The 19478-nt window shown below is 60.5% G+C and overlaps 1 protein-coding gene across 6 annotated transcripts in view; it reads right to left on the reverse strand.

The window, feature by feature from the left end:
* The window catches only part of STAB1 (stabilin 1), a 29047-nt gene that overhangs the window by 6292 nt on the left and 3277 nt on the right, over positions 1-19478 (reverse strand). For 3 of the 6 annotated variants that reach the window (XR_004482306.2, XM_033424547.2, XM_033424550.2), the window contains exons 2-45: positions 16073-16209; positions 15616-15731; positions 15319-15404; positions 15179-15248; positions 14693-14788; positions 14312-14422; positions 13873-14069; positions 13510-13640; positions 13210-13337; positions 12842-12921; positions 12498-12635; positions 12219-12362; positions 12006-12068; positions 11594-11707; positions 11464-11517; positions 11145-11225; positions 10588-10746; positions 10104-10166; positions 9773-9868; positions 9436-9522; positions 8804-8915; positions 8164-8350; positions 7961-8054; positions 7692-7850; positions 6235-6330; positions 5581-5676; positions 5401-5448; positions 5107-5237; positions 4824-4935; positions 4339-4416; positions 4152-4250; positions 3951-4049; positions 3683-3814; positions 3314-3442; positions 3099-3155; positions 2618-2701; positions 1925-2120; positions 1706-1801; positions 1569-1614; positions 1388-1464; positions 1050-1175; positions 792-865; positions 565-639; positions 180-302 (exon numbers count right to left, since the gene is read on the reverse strand). Coding sequence is in view for 5 of the 6 variants with exons in the window: in XM_033424547.2 (XP_033280438.2) it covers positions 180-302; positions 565-639; positions 792-865; positions 1050-1175; positions 1388-1464; positions 1569-1614; positions 1706-1801; positions 1925-2120; positions 2618-2701; positions 3099-3155; positions 3314-3442; positions 3683-3814; positions 3951-4049; positions 4152-4250; positions 4339-4416; positions 4824-4935; positions 5107-5237; positions 5401-5448; positions 5581-5676; positions 6235-6330; positions 7692-7850; positions 7961-8054; positions 8164-8350; positions 8804-8915; positions 9436-9522; positions 9773-9868; positions 10104-10166; positions 10588-10746; positions 11145-11225; positions 11464-11517; positions 11594-11707; positions 12006-12068; positions 12219-12362; positions 12498-12635; positions 12842-12921; positions 13210-13337; positions 13510-13640; positions 13873-14069; positions 14312-14422; positions 14693-14788; positions 15179-15248; positions 15319-15404; positions 15616-15731; positions 16073-16209 (4677 nt within the window). In the remaining variant the exon portion in view is untranslated. Of the gene's footprint in view, positions 1-179; positions 303-564; positions 640-791; positions 866-1049; positions 1176-1387; positions 1465-1568; positions 1615-1705; positions 1802-1924; positions 2121-2617; positions 2702-3098; positions 3156-3313; positions 3443-3682; positions 3815-3950; positions 4050-4151; positions 4251-4338; positions 4417-4823; positions 4936-5106; positions 5238-5400; positions 5449-5580; positions 5677-6234; positions 6331-7691; positions 7851-7960; positions 8055-8163; positions 8351-8803; positions 8916-9435; positions 9523-9772; positions 9869-10103; positions 10167-10587; positions 10747-11144; positions 11226-11463; positions 11518-11593; positions 11708-12005; positions 12069-12218; positions 12363-12497; positions 12636-12841; positions 12922-13209; positions 13338-13509; positions 13641-13872; positions 14070-14311; positions 14423-14692; positions 14789-15178; positions 15249-15318; positions 15405-15615; positions 15732-16072; positions 16210-19478 lie in introns of those variants that run through there. The other 3 variants (XM_033424549.2, XM_004267896.4, XM_033424551.2) reach the window with 2 other exon arrangements.

The raw sequence follows: 19478 nt of genomic DNA on the forward strand, positions 1-19478 counted from the left end.
GGATCAGGATTGGTTTCATGGATCATAACGGTCATGCCTAGGTGGAGTCAGGGGTCAGGCTCAAGTCCTGGTCAGGGCCAGGATCAGGATCAAATTTGGGGTCTTAACCAATATCACAGGTCAGGCCCACGGGCAGCATTGCCAAGGCTCGGTCAGGGGTCCTACTTGGGCATCATTACCAGGCCGACTCGGGCACGGCAGGTGAAGCCATCACCCACAGTGTGGACTGCATCGCAGGTACACATCCTCTGGCCATCCCCTGTGCTTTTGCACACAGCATAGGGGCTGCAGCCTCCATTGTTCTGAGGCAGGGACAGGAAAGAGGCATCAGTGACTCCCAGGACTGCTGCCCCAACCAGCTGTGGGGAAGGGGCCATGAAGTTCCCTGGCCAACACCCAAGGCCCTGTTTCCTACTAATCAGTCAGACTTGACCTTGACCCCTCAGTCAGAGCGCAGGTGGCTCACCCTTCAGAAGAACTCAGGACCCTGCTGGGGGTGAGGAAGGCTGGTTCCCGCCCCAGTCCCCTCCCCCTGTGGAACTGGGTGCAACTTGGGGGCCTGACCTGGGAGCAGGGGTCCAGGAGCACACAAGTCCGGATGCCGTCCCCACTGTAACCCTCGCGGCAGCTGCAGGAGACCTGTCCCAAATCCTAATCAGTGGGGCTGCTGGTACCCTAGAGTGGGCCAGCGCCCTGGACAGAAGGAGCACCCGTCCCTGGGCCTGGTCTGAGGAGGGCCACACCCTATGAGGGAATGGCACAGCCCCAGTGTCCAGCTCTGCTGTGCTGACCTGCTGGGGGCCGGTGGGGATACATTCGGCGTGCATGTGGCAGCCCCCGTGGTGGATGAGACAGCCGTTAACTTCTGGGGGAAAAGACATTGGGATGAGGGCTGGCCCTAGGCAGCCCCTCCGTTCATCTGTCTGTTGAGGTGCTCATCCCCTACTCTCTCAGCACCCTCGGGCTCACACCTGTGTGTGCCCCTCAGCCCTTCCTAGTCTCACTCATGCCACTGAAACCACATCCCTGGTGGCAGACCCCAGCCTCACCCTGGCACAGCTCCCCATCACCCGTGTAGCCATCCAGGCAGGTGCATGTCCGCTGACCAGGTGCCACATTGGTGCAGTTGGCGTAGGGGGAGCAGCCCCCATGGTCATGGGCACAAGGGTCCACCACTAGGGGTAGATGATCCCAGAGTTGTGAGCAGTGGGCATGGGACAGAGTGGGGACAGGGGAGGAGGGCATGAGAGAAAGGAACAGGTCGGAGGGAGGGATAAGACCCAAGAGGTGACAGGGATAGAGACTGGACCTAAAGGGCATGGAAAGGGCTCTGTGGGGAAATCCACCCCCAAATTTCAGGGGCCTCGGGGCATTGGTGTGCCTGGACCTGCACAGTAGATGCCGTTGCCCGAGTACCCCGCGGCACAGACACAGGCAGGGGCTGCAGCCAAGTCCTGGACGCAGCTGGGAGGGATGGCAACAGCTTAGTCTATGTCTGCCCAACCCCTGCCCTGACCCTAGCCACCACCCCCCCACTTGCCCACCTGCCCCAGGCTGAGCTCACTCACTTGGCATTGGGGTCACACTTCTGTGGGCACTGAGGGCCAGTGATTTCTGGGGGGTAGGAGGATGGTTCTGATCATGCTGACCCAGGAACCGCCTCCCCAGGAGTCACCCGCCTCTCCCCCTTGGGGCCACTCCTCACTCTGGTCACAGCGGAGGCCCTGCCAACCCACGTTACAGACACAGCTTCCGTCCCCTCGGAGCCCCTCCTGGCACAGCCCGTGGGCACAGTCACACACTGGGAGCGGAACGAGGCAGGACAGAAGTTACCCAGTGCCTGTTCTGTCCCTGCTGCAGCGTCTCCATGACCGCTGTCCTTGGCCGCCTTTCCCACCATTCCTGCCCGCCCCCGGGGCCTCACCTCCAGTGCAGTTGGGCCCGTAGCGGCCCAGCTCACACATCTCACAGGCCGTTCCGTGGAAGCCCTCGTGGCAGCGGCACTCCCCACTGCCCAGGAGCCTGTCCTGACACTGCCCGTGGCCCGAGCACACACCACCCAGACCCCCCGGGCACGGCTCACACAGTGTGCCGAAGAAGCCAGGGCAGCAGTCAGGCACCTGTGGGAGGGGGCACAAGGAGAGGCCCGGCACAGGCCAGGACAGACGTCAGGGGGCAGGGAAACGGCGGGGGTCGGGGGAAGGGCATCTTGGGGCCACAGAGCCACAGAACAAAGCAAGTCAGACCCAGAGAAATGAAGACTGCCTTCTACAAGCCTCTCCATGGCAGGGGTGAGGAAACGGACTCCACGTAGAGGGGCAGAGCTCGCCCCATTGCTGCCCCCAGGGCTTGGTTGCTGGTGTCAGTTCTAGGCTGAGCCTCTTTCTCTCTCTCCCCATCCCCACTCCCTGGAGGCACAGCTACAGAGACAAACACTGGCCCCTCTGACCTCAGACCTCTCTCCCCCTTCCGCCAGGCCTTTGCTTCCCTGGCTTCGTCATAGTCCTAGCCCTGCCTCTGCCTTTGAAGCCTAATCCCAGCTCCTGCCCCGGGCCCCCACTCCCACCTCCTCCTCTCTGGTCAAAGGCTTGGGGCTGGGGGTTGCTTCAGGGCAAACCTGGATCTTCTTGGCACACGTGTAAGAACAGCCCCGGGAGAAGGAGTAGCCAGACCGGTAGACACAGCTCTTCTTGGGGGTGTCCTGGAAATAGGGACAGGCAGGAGGACTCAGGCAGTGGCTTAGGTAGGGACAAGGCAGTGAATGGGGAGACAGACAGATTACAGGTGTCAGTGGGTGAGACAGGTAAGCAGGATAGCAAAAGGGTCAAGGAAGGACCACGACAGATAGACCTGAGGAGGAGAAGGTAGGCAGGACTGGCAGCCCGAGGGTCACTGGCCTCAGGTTGCCAGTCTGAGTGAGGCCTCCTCTGGGCAGACCTGGACCCAGGCCTCCTGGCCTCTGGCAGGAGAGCCAAGCGGCCCATGCTGCTCCAGGTTCCCATGCCTGGGTGAGCAGAGCTGGGCCCGGGGAGCTCGGACACCCTGGGCACAGTGAGAGCAGGTGAAGCAGGGACGGAATGTGCTGGGCCCTGCCTCACCTCCAGCTGGTAGCCTTGAGTGCAGCGGAATTTCCGGGTGCAATTTACACATTTCTCCTGAAGGGAAGGAGAGCAGAGTGTCAGGCAGTCCCGAGGCGGGGGCTCGGGCTAACAGCTCTCCCACCCCTGACCAAGTGTCCCTCCCGCCGGCCAGGCCAGCCAGAGCCTCTGGCTCTTGACCACCCCTCTGCGCTCCCCAGGCCCCAGCCTCTTACCCGCAGGGCCTCTGCGTGGCTGTGCAGGCAGCGGCTTGAGCCCACCGTCAGGACCCCGGACAGGCCAAACAGTGAGCGGCCAGGGGCCTCCAGCACAGGGCCTTCCAGCGGCACATGGTTCACCTCAGGCTGGGGGTTAGGGCAGGAGGCTGAACACCCCCCACCCCATCCCCACCCTCCCCTCAGGGGCTGCAGGCCACAGAAGCGCTCCAGGGCTGGGGTATCTCTGTGGACTGGGGGTCTCCCAGGATGGGAAGTCTCTGGACCAGAGGCTGAGGTGCCCAGGTGGGGGAACTCCAAAGAAAAGGGGTGTTCAAGAGCAGGGTGCCCGGGGCAGGGCCTCCTGTGCTCCCCCACCCCACCACCAACCTGGCCGCTATGGTTGTAGAAGACAAGCCAGTGCGTGGGGCCCAGTAGGGAGTTGCGGTGTCCGCCCCTGCGCAGGGCCTCTGTGGAAAGCGCCTCCCCCAGGATCACATGGTGTCGCACTACGTCCAAGTCCTGGAGGGGGAAGGAGAGGCTCAGGGGCTCCAGGACTCCAGAGTGCCCGGGACGGTGCGTCCCGCCCGCTGTGTCCTTGTCGTGGGATGGGAGGCTCACCCACCCCCCTCAGTGGCCCCTGTCCCGGTGATCTCACCAGGCCGCTGCTGTTGGCCTGGGCCTCCAGAGAGTGGTTGGTTGGCACGAAGATGGTGTAGGCGGTGGCAGCCTCAATCTGGGGTACCAGCCTGTGGCGCTAGGGGCGGGTGCAGGCATCAGGGGTGGGCCTTCTTGCCCTCAATCCTGACCCTGGGGGAGGGTGCCCCCATCCAGGACTCCCCACTCCTGCCGCCCTTACCTGCAGCAGCTCCCGGAAGAGGCGGAAGGCAGGCACTGAGTCCAGCTGCTGCAGCAACCCCTGCCCCCCCAGCACATCCCCTCTTGGAGGCAGTAAGACCTGGCATGGAGCATGGGAGCTGGTCAGTACATCCTTGCCTCTTGGCATGACTAGAAGGTTCCCTGCACACACACCCCTCCAGCCATACCTGACTGAGGACATGTAGGACACCATTGGTGGCAAGGAGGTCAGCCACGTCCACGCTGGCATTCTGCACCCAGACTCTCTGGAAGGCAGCAGGCAGAGCTCAGGGAGACACAGGTAGACACTTAAGAGTGCGTGTAGCACCAACAGAGAGGCTGCTGGGCACAAGGCACCCAACCTGGCCTGGACACCCTCAGACTCAGGACTTACCAGATGGGCACACAGACCCTCACTAGGGCCCATACATGAGGGGGCCAGGTGTGCACATGCAGACAAAGATGAACAGACAAGCCCTGGCAGGGCAGTCACTCTGGCCCAAAGACACCACCCAGCAGCAAATGTGTTCTGAGCACATCCTCTGAGCTCAGCCCTGGGCCAGGCAAGGGGACCCAATCGCATCGCCGGGGACCCTGGGCCGGGAAGCCTATAGCCACTCGAGGCCCCCCTTCCCTGTATGGTCCCCTCTTCTGCCCAAAGTTCACCACGTACCCCACTGATGTTGTGAATCTCCCAGCGTGTGGTGGGGCTCAGGGTGGCTATACTCTGCCCATCCAGCCGGGCCAGCTCCTCCTCAGACAGGGCGCCCTGGAGAAAATGGGCCCTGAGAGGGCACAGTTCAGGGGGGCCATGGAACCGGGTTAGTGTAACCTACAGAGATCCCTGGAACTGGGCTCCACCCCGAAGTGTGGACACATGCCAGGTTGAGGACCTCTGGGGAGGGGCTGGGTCTCACCCAAAAGCCCCCTCCCGGAGCCCAGCCGTGGCAGCCCACCTGACCAGTTGCGGTAGCATCCTCGGCTGCAGCCAGAAGGCCTGGTCCTCAGGGCTCAGCCTACGGATGGCAGACTCCGAGGGCACCAGGGCTGTGACTCGGCTGTCAGCAGGAAGAGTGATGCCGGCCCCCTGTGCACATGGTGTGGGGGGGGACAGGAGGAGTGATGCAGGCAGCCACCACCTGAGATCACTTCCCCCAGCCTCCAGGCCTGCCCCCCACCTCCAGCTCTTAGAGCTGTTATGTGGCCTCCTGGATCCGAGTCCCCAAGCCCAGCATTCCATCCGATCCTACCTTGATCCACTGGTAGAAGATGGAGAAGTGGGCATTTGCCTCCAGCTCCTGAGGGGAGAGAAAAAGCTGAAGTCACCAGTCTAGGGATAGACTTGAGCCCCCTCCCTCCATGACCCTGAGTGCGGCCCCACCCCCGGATTACACAAGAGGACTCCTCCCCAAGCACAGGAAACCACTCACCTGGAAGATGTCTCCGTAGCAGCTGAAGCCATCACCCCCGTAGCCAGGGGGGCATGTGCAGACCCGCTGACCGCCTCCCACTGCCCGGCAGGTGGCCTGGGGTTGGAGGGCAGAGAGACATGGCCTCCACTCAGCACCCATAGGGCAAGCTGGACAGCACCCACCCTCCATCTCTCCGCTCACTCTGGCCCATCCTCCTGCTGTCCTCCTGTCCAGCTACCCATCCCTACCATCTGTCTCTCCCTCTATCCAGTCTGTATTCAAGCTGCTCCTTTGGTGTGCCCGGCCCTGCTCTCCAAGCCAGTGAGCATGCGACGTGAGCTACCCCAACCCATCCTGGCAGATGGGTCAGGGAAGTCCAGGGCTGTGGGAGCATCGGGGAGGCCCCGGACCTCCAGGTGAGGCCTGAGCTGAGGGCAGGAGGAGCTAGCCAGGCCGAAGGTGTGGCGCTGGGAGCACGGAACAAGGGTGGTGAGGGCAGGGGCTGGGATCTTTATAAGGAGGGTGAAAGCTCTGTCCCGTGGGCAAGCAGGTGACAGGGTTTGGATTTCAGGTTGAGAAAGATCCCAATCCTGACCAGAGACAGGGACACTGCTGCGGCCAAGGCCTACCCCTGAAGCCTCCCCTGGGCCTGGAGCCCTCTCACCCCCTCACCAGATCATGGCAGCCACCGTTGCCTGCCCGGCAGGGGTCAATGGGACTGCACACGTAGCCGTCCCCCGCAAATCCCAGCTTGCAGGTGCACTGGCTCTGGAGAGGTTGGGGAGCAGAAAGCCTCATCTCACCAGAAGCATGAAACCCTTTCCTCCTCCACAGCTCAGCTCCCGATGGGCACTCTCCCCTGGGGTGGTCTGCTCAGACCCCAGAGGAGCTTTTCCCAGCCCCACCCTTGGAGGTCCATGTTGTAGATGCAGAGGTTGAGGCCCTGAGGGGAGACTGGCCCTCAGGAAGAATCTGAGGAAGTGATGGCATTGGCAGGGGGGCATCCAGGAGCCTCGGGGCCTCTTTGCTCTCAGGCCTGGGCCCAGCCAGGCTGTTGATGTCTGCAGTGTGTGATGAGTGGGCAGGTTTCACCAAGACCAGCCCCAGGGATGGCCGCTCGGATCCCCCTCCAACCCCGCCACTCTGCTTGGCTGCTCTGATCGTTCCCGCTAAATGCCAGTGTCCTTGGGCTTGTCCACACCTCAGGTGAGTGACCAGTAAGACTCTCTGGATCTCAGTTGCCCTTCTTTGCACGATGGGGGCATCTGCAACTGCTTATTCCACCCTCAGTTCTGAACTTTAAAGCTCCTGATGGAGTTCGCAGCTCCAGCTCTCAGGCCCATCTGAGAGTCACTGCTGAGGTCCCACGGCTGGTGGTCCAGACAATCATGGGGCAGGAGTCAGGGAGCCCCACGGATCCCTGCATAAGCCTGGGCCACACAGAGGCTGACCCTGAAGCAGCCAGGCCTGGCCTCCCAACTTGCATATTAGATTCTTCAACGCCAGCCAGTCCTCGGGCTCACCAGGCCTGACGTGCTTCACGTGGAAGATTCCAGATTCTGAGATCCTGTGACTGGAGTCTGAGACTCCAAAATTCCAAGAGCTGGATTTCCATGAGTCTAAAAATTTGGGGATGTCACTCTCTTTGGGCAGCTGTCTCTTCTTGCTTTGCTCAATACTGAATTCCTAAATCTAGAACAGCAACTAGCATGTAACAAGTGCCTGGTGACATGTGGGAAACCAGTGAGTGGGTGAATGAGCTAACTATCAGAAGGCAATGGCCCCAGTGGCCCGTAAGAGCAGAGAACTCATTGATTCTCAGTTATGAAAGTCCTCATCCCTGAGACACAGGAGCCACAGTCTTCTGACCTGGAAAAAATGCTGCCTTAGACCGGCACTCGAACACGCCTTCCTTTAAAACTACTGCAACCTTCGCATTGCTTCCAGCACCCGTCCACTGCTTCCAGACTGTACAACTCAACATTTCAGAACTGGATTCTTATTTGTGTCTGAGGTTTGAGACCCTGAGCTTGAGTTCTTAGACACTGCTAGAGTCAGATGGGCTAGCGGGAAGAGTCCCCCAGGATGGAGACCCCCACCCTGCTCTCTCGAGGCCGGCCAAGCCTCACCTGCCCGGGTCCCACATAGCTGCAGAGGGCGTCAGCATGGCAGCCGCCTCGTACATCCAGCTCACACTCGTCGATGGCCACGCAGACACGACCGTCCCCACTCCAGCCCTTGTGGCACGTGCAGTGGTGGGTGCCTGGGGCCCCAGGGACACACTCAGCCTGTGAGAGCCACGGATAAATGACTCAGGGCTGCAGGGTGGCAGGCTGAGGGCAAGGGAGTCCCACCTCGAGCCCATGGGTCAGGACTTCAAGGAAAGGGCCAGACTCACATTCTCCGAGCATCCGCCACGGTCTGGGCGAGAGCAGGGGTTGCTGGGTGTGCAGGAGAAGCCGTCACCCTCAAAGCCATCGAGACAGAGACACCTGGGGGTGGGAGATGGTGAATGAGGAGCCTCCAGTAAGCCTCTGAAAGCTGTGAGCAAACTGACAAGTGCAGTCACAGACGCAGCAGAGAGGAAGCGCACGTCCTCACCTGGCAACATCCCCCTGGTTAACGCAGCGGGCATGCGGGTGGCACTGCTGGGCCTGTTCTGTGGGCCCACAGATCCCTGTGGACTCGTTGCAGAAGCGGCCACTGAAGCCCGGGGCACATGTGCCACGCTGGCACACCCCCCCACTGCCCGGACGGTTGTCACATAGACCGTGGACACAGCCGCAGTCTGCAGGGAGGAGATGGAGCAGGGAAACTGAGGCTGAGGCAGGGCTGGCTGGGAGCCAGGATGCAGTTGGGCAATGCTGGGAATGGGGCAGCCGGAATAGATTTGACTGCAGGGTCAAAATCAGGTCATCCCAGACTCGGGAGGGAGGAAGAAATGAGAGGGGGGCATTCATTGCTTTCAGTCACCCTATTCTAGCTGCCCTGCTCCCAACACCAACATCGGAAAGTTCTTCTGTATGTCTGACCTAAATCCTGCATGCTTTAGGTTAAACTGTGGCTCTCTTCCAGGCATGGGTAAAAGAGACATCTACTCTTGTGTTTCCAAAACCTTCTCCATAACCTCTGGACTGAATCCTTCTTCCTGAGGTTCTATTTCCCTTCTTGGGAGTCCCCAGCCCCACTTCCAAGCGACCCTTTTTCTCCCTGGCAGGTGGCCTAGGCCAGGATCACCCACCTTGCCGGCACTGGTCTCCATGCTTGTTTGGGTTGGAGCAGATGTGGCAGGCAATGCCCTTGTAGTCTGGGAAGCAGAGGCAGGCCCCACTGCCCTGGACCCCATCACTGCACTGGGGGTGGGCAGGAGGCAAGAGCAGTCACGGGGAGGGGATTATCCACATTCTCTTCCCTAACATCCCTTCTCTCCACAGGCTGTGAGCTCCTGCTCCCCCTAGAAGACCTCCTGCTGGAAGAGACCTTCCAACTCACTGATGCTGCCAAAGAACTAGCCCCTAAAAGGCACCTGGCCCTGGAAGCTTCATGGGTGACTTCTGCTTAACCTAGAAACACATAGCTCCTGTGCTCCTCCACAGCCAGGTGCTAAAGCAATCGTGATATTACAAAATGGCAAAAATACAACACACACAAAAAACTACTGACAAATAGCCCTTATGAAAATAGATGTAACAATCTAATTAATTGATTCTAATTAAAATAAACATAATTTGGTCCAACTTCCACTGCCTCGATGTGAAGAACCCAATACCAGAGAGAGGCAGGCTTTGCTCAGACATACAGCCAGTCACTGGCCAACTCAGAAAGGAGCCCCTATCTCCCCCACCCCTCACTCCAGGGCAGGAGGGGACTCACGTTGCCTTTGCCATAGCAGGGGTTGGAGAAGCCCCCAGGACACTGCACACAGTCAGGCCCAAAAAACCCTTTGCAGCAGCCAGGTTTCTGTAAGAGAGAACACATCTGAGGCTCCATCAGGAGCCACGTCGACCCCCTGGCCCAGGTTGCTTCTGCTCCCTGGTGCCATGTCTAGAGCAAGGGGGTGGGCGAGGCCCCTCTGTGACACATTTTCCACCATTAGGATGCAGCACAGCTCTCTGAGGATGGCAGACCACCCAGCCCCAGCCTGGGGGCTCCAGAGGAGAAGCAAGTGCCCCAGATCCCTAGGGAGCAAGTGCCCCATGCCCAGGCTCACCAGGATGGTCTGATTGCAGTAGTGGGCGCAGCCCTTCTTCAGGACGTTCAGCCCAGTAGGGTCATGGATGTAGACACACTCCTCAGGGGAGATGTCCTGGGTGGGCCGTGCCAGGCTGGTCAGCAGGCAGGGGTCTTGGGCCGGCCCCCTTCACCAGGCAGCCCTGGTCAAGGGACCTTGGCCCCCTGGGCCTGGCACCTCCCCTGTCAGTGGGGCTGAGCCTCCAGGTCCAGCTGAGCCTCCCAGCCCCACTTCCCCACCCTGACCCAGGGCAGAAACCTCACGGGGCAGTCAGGAGTCAGCCCTGAGAGCTGGGCCAAGGGATGCTCACCAGCTTCACGCTGTTGGGGGGGCACATGCTGGTGTTCAGGGCTTGGCAGTCCACACAGGAGCCCTGGGCAGGGTAGGGGGAGGAAGGGAGAAGGGTTAGTCATGGTTTATTTATTTAGCAAACCCTAAGAAAGAGGCACTCAGCCAAGGGCTGAGGTATGAGAAAGAGTCACCACAGGAGGGCCAGAGGATGGTGTTCCAGGCAGAGGGAAGAGCAAGGGCAAAGGCCCCGCGGCGGCAGAGCTCAGTGTGAGAGCATCACAGATTTGGGCAGGGAGGCTGGGAATAGGGCTGTAGATGCGTGAGTGACGGCAAAGGGACCATCAGGAGGACTGCTGAGGGCTGGGTGTGGGGTGTCCAGGTGAAAACTGCGGCCTGCGCCCGAGCCCCAAAGCCACCCACTCATTTGAGGAGAACTAGAAAACGGTACCTCTCCCTTGGAAGATGACCCCGACCCAAGCAGCGCTGGGGTCCCGTGCGCTTACCGCCACAACCTTGTGCTGCTCTTCGTTGCAAAGCTTGGGCAGGATGGGCAGGATGGTCGGGGGCAGCAGGATGCCTTCCAGCATGTGGATGACGCCGTTGGCAGCCAGCACGTCCACTCTCCGTAGGGGTACCCCCTCAGGTCCCAGCAGGATGCGCCCCTGTGGCGGAGCCCAGCATGCATCCTTGGCCCAGTCCCCGCCCCTGCACTCAGCACACTGTCAGAAGCCCAGCCTGCCAGCCACCTCTTCACCCGCTCCCTGGCAACATCTCTTGCTCTGGCAGAACCGCTCCAGCCTCTGCATCCTGACCCACATGGTTTCTGTCACGTGGAGCCCCTCCCCCTGCCCATGTGCTCACCCTCCTCCTCTTTGGAGCCCTCCCAGCTTGTTGGGCCCCAGGAGAGGGATTTGATCTGTGCCTGCTCCCATATGACCCTCCACCAGGGCATGCCCACCGCAGGGCTCAGAGCATGAAGCCGGGTCCGAAAGAGGCTCGACACCTGGCTGGTCATCACCAGCCCCTCCACCGGTCCATCCCTGGTGTTCATGGAGCTCACCTCCTCCGAGATATTCACAGCCAGGACCTGATTTGCCATGGTGAGGACCCGGCCCTTGGAGATGAGCTTCTCAACAGTCAGCTGGGGTGGAGAAGAGAGTGGCCTTAGGCCAGGCACTAGCCACACCTTGGGGCCACACCCAGTCCTGCCCAGGTGACTCGCAGCTACCACCTTGGTCCCCAGGCTCTCCTCTGTCCTGTAGAGTCCAGATGGGCAGGGAGGGGAGAAGGGGCCCCCCGGAAGACCGGAATCTGCAGACAAACCCTCTGACAGCCCACTGGCAGGTGTAAGCCAGCCACTCTCCCAGAGGACCTCTCACCTGGCCGTGGCTATAGACATGGTACCTCACCAGCTCCTGCAGTTTGGAGAGACCCTGGCAGGAAAGAGAGGGCTTGGATGCTAGAGGCTCTGAGCCTGTATCCCTGGCCCCTTCTCCCCGACAAGCTTACCGCTGTGAAGAGGTAGACCAGGCGGCCGTCCCGCAAGCCATCCACTGCCTCATTGCTGGGGGCAAAGACTGTGAAGGGCCCAGGGCCATCCAGGAAGGAGGGCAGCCCACAGTTCTGTGGCAGTGAGAAGGAGTCTCAGGGGGTTCTGTGGCCAACCCTTACCTCTAAATCCTGCCTGGGCCCTGCTGCCCTTGGTCTGCAGGGAACACCCACCAAAAGTAAGTGGGTGACATTGGCAATGGGTTCATGCTACCACAGAGCCTCAGGATTCTGATGGGCAGGTTCCAGGATCGGGGTGTGGGCAAAGGCCCGTCCTACTCCAGAAGCCCAGATCACTGTGGGGCAGATTCTGGGTAGTGAGGGGTCCTGGGACAAAAGATCAGATGGGCGAGGACCTTTTGCCCAGACTCACCTCCAGGATGGTTTCAAACCGGGTGAAGGCCTCAGTGGAGGCAAGGATCTGGCCGATTGTCCTCTGTAGGAAGGGATGAGCATGAGGGCCCCAGAGGGGAAGGAGCTCTGCTCCAGCCCTGCCCAGAACTGCCCCGCCCCCCTCTCCGAACTCAGTGCGGGTCAGAGGCCACGCAGGGGCACAGGGCGGTGGGAGGGGAAGGCACTAGCTTACCTTGGGGTCCTCCGGGAGCTCTGGTGGGGGCTGCCACCGCAGGGCAGTGACCACGTGGAAGATGCCATTGGCTGCTGGGTAGTTGGCCTTGTGGATGGTGAATGTTTGCTGGGGCTGGTCTTTGTACTTGTAGGTGTATTTCTGCTGAGACATGAGACCTCTGGCTCAGACTCCAAACACCCACTCCTTGTCCTGAGGCTCTATCCCACCTCCACACCTTTTCCCGGGCTGTTTCCCACCTATGACTCCTCTGGTCCCCGGGCTGAGGTCCCTGCTTACCCTGAAGCGGCCGAAAGTGACGGTGATCTCCTGTCCAGCCAGTGTCCACCACCTGCGTGTAGGCTGGGTCCCTGACTCCTCCAGCATGTGCTGCCCTGCGATGATGTGCTGTCTGCAGAGCTGCTGGGCAAGGGATGCCTGTGGGCACAAGGGGACAGGGGTGCCGAGTGGGCCCAGGACAGGGCAGGCAGTCCTCTTCAGGGACCGTTGCCCAAGCAACGGAGGGGACAGGAGGCCTCCCAGGCCTCAGACCCCTAGAGTGTGCACTGGGGACACTCTCAGGGCCCTGAAGCCTAGGGCAGGGTCCAGGGAGGAGGCCCACTCCTCAATAGGCAGGGGCTCACGTTCATGGTCCTAGAGGATATGGACGGTGCCAGCACGGTGAATGGGCCCGATGTGCTGAGGATCTCCCGGCAGCCCTGGTCTGGGGGCAGGAGAGGGTGTATCAGAATGGGTCTGGGAGGCCCTCAGCCATCAGTCCTGGGTTTTGGAGAGTTGAGGTTGGGGTGGGGGGCGGCGTTGGGTCTAGATCTAGGGTAAATGGGGACATCAGGATCTGGGGGGGTAGCTCCCACCTCCATCATGCACCCCACCACAGTCCATTCTCTGCTTCCACAGCTCTCGGGCAGAGAAATAAGGCATCTCTGGAGAGTCTGCCAAGGATGCTGGGTGCAAGGGGCGGGGTCTCAGGCGAGTGACGGGGGTCACACACCCAGCATGGCAAAGGCGACTCTCAGCCGCAGTAACGTCATGCTCGTCTGGCTGGCCTTCTGCACCTCGTGGAGTAGGTGTCCGTAGCAGGCACGCCCATCTCCCACCTCGCCGTCCTTGCACACACAGCTGGGGGCATGGGTAGAACTGGTCAGGGCGGGGGCGTGGCCAGGTCCCCCTCCTGGCCCTCACCCACCAACCCCACAGAGCCCTTGAGGTGCACACGGGCACAGACTTGCCCCTGCCAAGCCCACCCTCTCTGCTCTGGCCCTGGTGCCCATCCCAAGGCGCCTGTGCTCACCTGGTCTTTCCGTCAGGGGTCACCTGGCAGGTGGCTGACCGGTCACAGGAGTAGGGGAAGCAGTAGGCAAAGCAGCCCGCGGAGGCATTGCGGTTGGTGCTGACCAGGCCTGGCTTACATGAGCAGGAAGCCTGGCCCACCCGGAGGGGAGGGAGGACGACACCACATCCGTGAGAACCGTGGCATCTGCCACACCCACAGAGCTCTGCTGGGTCCTCACAGCCACCGGCCCAGAAGCGGGTTGTCATGCTCTTCCCATTTAACAAATGGGGCAGCTTAGGCTCCTAGGAGGCCCGCGATTGTCCCACAGCCCATGCGAGCTGGGGGACCGCAGGGCAGGCCCAGTCCAGGGCCCCAGCTCACCTGGCCTGGCCTCTTGTACAGACATAAGGTGGAGTTGCTGGGGCAGCCGCCGTTGTTGGTGGTGCATGGGTCCTGGGGCAGACACACCGTTCCGTCCCCATGGTAGTTTTCAGGGCAGCGACACTGTGCCTGCCCCCTGGGGCTCACGGAGCACTGGGCAACTGGGGAGCAGGGTGACGGCTGGCAGGGGTCAGGGGCTGCCGGGGCAGTGGAAAGAGCCCAAGTGAGACGAGCACCCAGGAGGCCCATCTCCTCCACAGCCTCTATCCAGGCTGGCCCAGGGATGGGGTGAACAGGCTGATCTAGACCTTGGGGACAGGCCCTATTTCCCTCCCTCAGGGAGAGTTCTCCCTCCCTGTAAAAGGCCAGATTGTACTTGCTGGTTTAAAAGGATGCTCACCCTGAGCTGGGGTTCCTAGCCTCTAGATCCCAGACTTACCTAGGCATTCGCCGCCCTGCTGGGTGTGGCCAGGCAGGCAGCTGCAGGTAGGGGTCTCTGCAGAGCACTGGGAGTTCTGAGGACAGTTCAGGGCCTGGCAGACCGGGAGCTCTGAGTGGAGAAAGGAGAGTTATCACAGCAGCTCAAAGTCCCAGGTTGGGAAGGAACACAGGAGTGAAGATGCTATGCCAAATTTGCTGTGTGACCCTGGCCAGGGCCCCATCCTCTCTGGGCCTCTGGGCAGTGAAGGTTTCAGATGACACCCCCTCCCCCGAGAGAGGCTGCAGGCAGAGGTCCTGCTGAGGCTCAGGCCCCATCCTTCACCCAGTCAGCCTTTCCTGCTCTGGCCACTAAAGACTGGCTACCCCAGCAGCTGCTCACCTTGGTCACAGTGGGGTCCAGTGAATCCAGCAAAGCACAGGCAGCTTCCATCCCCGAGTGGCCCATGGCGGCACACGCCATGCACACAGCTGCAGACTGGGAGGGATACACACGGACAGGTGGGACCCCAGCCTCAGCCAGGGGCACACAGGGACGTCGAGTCCCTGCCCTCTGCATCTCCAGAACTCAGCTCCAGCAGGCACAACCTCAAAAATACAGAATTGTGGTGCAGGACCAGAGGGGGGTGGGAGCCCAGGGCAGGCACCTGTGCTAGCTAGGAGGTTCAAGGAAGGCTTCCTGGAGGCGGCCTTCAAGAACAGCATGTGCAGGGGCTAGAGGTGTGATAAAGCAAAGCTCATGTTCCTAGAAGGGATGTGTGAGGCTGAGCAGCTGGGAGGAAGTCTGGTAGGGGCTGGCTGTAGGGACCAGGTCCCCACTGGCCCCCAAGTGGACATCGGCCCCGCCTCCTGCCTGGCCAGCACTCACCTGACTGGCAGTCAGGGCCGAAGCGGTTGGGGTCTCTACACTCCTGGCAGGCTGAGCCACTGAAGTTTTCCTGGCAGAGGGAGGCACCAAGTCAGTGCAGCCCCTCCACTGCCCCCACCCCAGCCCCACCGGGCCCTTACCTGGCACACGCAGGTCCCGTTCCTGTCTATGCCATCCAGGCAGGTCCCGTGGCTGTTGCATGGGGTCTCAGCACCCCCAGGGCACTCTGTGGACCCCCCCACCCCCCGCACAGAACTCAGCTCTGCCCCAAGAACTCTCAATTTACCTGACCCCAGCAGCTCTGGGCAGCCCCGGACTTGGTCCCTCCCCTGGGGCAGCCAGAGCCAAGAGGCCCAGCTGTCCATTAAATGAGCCAGTTGAAGGGGAAGGCAGGTGGGTTGAGGCATGAGGAGCAAGGCTGGGACCCTCCTCCATACCATAGCACTGGGACCCCCAATAGCCAGGGCAGCAGGCCTTCTGCACCACGTCCTTCGAGCACTCCACGCTGCAGCCGCTCACAGACAACAAAGAGTCCCCCAGCTGGACCTCGTATCTGGGGACCAAGGATGGGCAGGGTGATGGGAGGGGCTCCCCCAGCAGCCTCCAGCCCAGCCTCCCCACACTGGGTTCTGTTACTCTTGGTCCCCCGACCCCTTCCCGCCTGGCCCTGAGCTGAACACAGGGCCTGGTCCATAGTAGATGCTCAATAAACAGCACTTGCCCTGCATTCTTACTCCTTCCTCCCTGCTTATCTCTGTCCCAACGGAGGGGCCAACAGACATGTGGATGAATGAGTCCCTGCCCTCAATCCCCAGGCCTGCCAGGCCCTCCTGGTCCCCTGCCATCCCACAGGATACCCCTGGAAGCAAGCAAGGGTGGAGTGGGGGTCCGCACCGGCAGTCCTGTGAGATCTTCTCCGGGAACTCCCGAAGCCAGCCCGAGGGACACACCCGCTTCTTGATGGCAGGGCACGGGGTGCAGGGTATGTGAGTGACAAACCTGGTCTTCATGTCGCAGCGTCTGGACTGTACCTGGGCATGGGGAGGGTTTGGAGTGAGGGACCTGAACCCTGCACACAGCCCTGACCCTTGATCGCAGCGAGGCCTAGCACCCCTCTCCAGGCCCTGGTTTCCCATCTGTTCATTGGGGAGGCAGTGAGAACAGGGAAGGCCCTGAGTCTGGGGGAAACCGGCCTGTCACAGGCTGTCCCTGCCACAGTGTGTCTCTATGTCCACAGCCATACACCTCTGCCCGGGGGCCTGGAGGCACACCCAGAAGCCTCAGAGTCTCCGCCTTCTGACACAGAGCATCTGGCCCTCTTGTTCCACCCTGGGTGATTCAAAGGAGGAAACTGAACCCCAGGAGGGTGGCCCTCACCTGTAGCGACCCAGGAATTTTAACCTAGACTCTCAAGCTAGTGCTCATTCACCCCTTTCATTTAAACATAAACACTAAATGACAGGCCGACACTGTTGGGGAGGAGAACACGGTTGACGCCATCCTCCATCCCCTGGGCACAGGCAGGATGAGAGCTTCAGCCATGCACCATGGGGCTGGCCCTCCAGTTGTCACTCTGCTCTGAGCACGTCCCCACCTCACTCCCAAATGACCCCCTCGGCCAGCCCAGGGCCCTCTCTGGTGCCCTGCGGTCAGAGACCCAGCAGCCAGCCCCATGCCCGAGGCCAGCCCGTGTGAGCAGGCGTGTGGGAGGGGGTCTGAGTTTGGGCCAAGCAGTCACATTCCCTGAGCCCTGGTCCAGGCCTGGCCCACAGCCCCACACGCCAGCCGGGACCCAGGGGTCCACTGCCCATCCCTGGATGGGCAGTGCTGGGAGTGAGAGAACTGAGAAGACCCAGGCTGGAGGCCCAGGTGGCTTCCTGGGGAGGTGACAATTGAGTTGGGACCTGAAGGATGCATGAAAATTGGTCAGGGTCACTGCTCCTAGCAGAGGGGACAGGAGAGGCAAAAGTCACGAAGTGGGAAGAAGCAAACGGCCGTGTGTGATGAGGCAGAGACACACAGAGACAGGCAGAGAGGAGGCTGGAGAGGGGCTGGGGCCAGGCCAGGCCAGTGAGGGGAGGTGGAGTCCGGAGCAGACCCAGGACTCGTTTATGTTTTAAATGGGCCCTCTGGCTGCTGCATGGAGAACAGAGGTGGGGGCAGGAGAAGAGATGGTCACCTGAGAGCCAAGAAAGCCCTAGGCCTGCAGTCCACTCGCTGGCCTGTCACAGCTCCCCCAAGTCCACCATCAGTGGGGCTACCATTATGGCAACAAAGTCCCAATAACCTACAGCACTGGCCCTGGAGGAATGGAAGCTAAACTCTTGGTTGTCAGTGGGAGAAAAGACCACAGCAAAGTGCATTTTGATGAGGAGAGCTTTCAGGGGCTTGGGGCATGGCCTGGAGAAGCTGAGAAGTTCTCATCTTAAAGAGTGCTGAAATGTATAACTGATTCACTTTGTTATAAAGCAGAAACTAACACACCGTTGTAAAGCAATTATACCCCAATAAAGATGTTAAAAAAAAAAGAAAAAAAAAAGTGCTGAACACAATGTGCTCCAAAAGGGAGTAAACCCAGAACATCTCTTTCCTAGAACACATCACAGATGTGTGGCTCTCAAAGGCAGAGAAAAGGAGAAATAGTGCCTCAGTACTTTCTGGTGTACATGAAGGTCCCAGGGCCTCTCCCAGCTGCTGTGATTTGGCCTTTTCCGCTCCTGCCTCTGTGGTCTGCAAAGAGGGAAGTTGCTGCGGGCGGCCTCAGCCCGAGCTGTGGGGCTGGATGTTGTGGTCTCATTCCCCAGCCTGAGGCTCGGTCTTTGCTGAGCCAGGGAGCGACTAGGAAGTTGGGTAATTTCAGGGCCAGGCAGCTGCTGGCTCAGGGCAAAGGCTCTGCAGGTGGTGGGCTCCCCCGAGGGCCACCTGGCCAGCCAGACACAGCTGCCAGCGTCAGCGCAATGGCCCAGGGACCAGTCCTCAGAGCAGCCCTGGATAAGGGCTCAGGGGCAGTGAGAGAGCACTGTCCTCACTCTTGGGCAGAGGGGGAGGTCCTGTCAAGTGGGGGGTGAGTCACAAGCACGGGAGGAAGCTGGAGCCTTGTGGCTGGTGGTGGGGTGGACACTCATTCACGAGCTGTTGCATCTGTAACTGTGTGATGGATGGATAAACCAGCGGACAAGTCACACTTCTCTCTGGGACCTCACCGGAAGTGGGCATGCAGGCCCCCTCTGCCTGGTGGCGTGGAAGGAGCATCAGCCCCAGCCGACAATCTCGCCACTGGTCCCGTTGGGTGGAGTGAGGCTGGATTCCAGCCGAGTGCTGAATCAGATTCCCTTCTTCCCTAGGGCACCTCGGGACCCGTCTGAGCCAGGCGGGTGCTGCTCCCCTCCCTGTCCTAATCCAGAACTGATTTTGCAATGTTTGCATCCCATAGAGACACTGCTGGGGAAGTTGAGGAGACACGAGGTGTTAGCCTGTTGTGAGAAGGTGGAAGAAGTTCCCTCAAGCTGGGGTCCAGGGCCCAGAACCCAAACTCCCTCAGATGGGAAGGGACCTCCCAAACTACTTCCCCCTGCCCAAGATCAATGCTCTTCTCCCTTCAAACCCCAGCTTGAGACCACAGGCTTCACCTGCACCAGCATACACCTAGCAGAGGAGGCACTTGTGAAAGACTTGAATAGACAGGTGCTAAGCCCCCTCCTCCAGGAAGCCTTCTCTGCCTCTACTGCCTGAATCTTCCTGTGTTTGAGTTCTGCTCCTCACTAGCTATGTGACCCAGAAGTCATCCCTTCCCCTTAGAGCCTCGGTTTCCTAATGTTTACAGTGGATCTCGTGCTACACAAGGTGCCGGTAGTGCTGAGGGACTGAGGGTGAGTGAGAGGCCAGCGTCGCTGCGTCCCTGACAAGAACCCCCAGGGCCCTCTTCCCTGGCCCAGGAGGTCTGAGCCCCAGCCCCAGAAGGCAGACTTAGAGGTGGTCTGTGACAAGGAAAAACTCCCAGGCTGAGGCCCCTCATAGACCCCTGTCACAAGAACATAAGGAGGTGGCCTTCGAAATTCCCTTGCATTGTACACATGGGGAAACCGAGGCAGGGAGGGAGCAGGAACCACCTGCAGGGCTCAGCACAGCCTGAAACCCTTGGCTCTTCCACCATCACTGTCACTTTTTCAACCTCAGATCTGCCCGTTCCCAACCCTGACTTGGCCCTGAAGCTGGTGAGGCCCCTCACCAGACCACAAGGCCGATGAGAGCAAGCCCCAGGGTAGCACAGGGCCTGGGTCCCTGTCCTGGCTCTGCCTGG

Source organism: Orcinus orca, chromosome 10 (assembly GCF_937001465.1).
Source record: "Orcinus orca chromosome 10, mOrcOrc1.1, whole genome shotgun sequence".
In the NCBI taxonomy this organism is placed as follows: Eukaryota; Metazoa; Chordata; class Mammalia; order Artiodactyla; family Delphinidae; genus Orcinus; species Orcinus orca.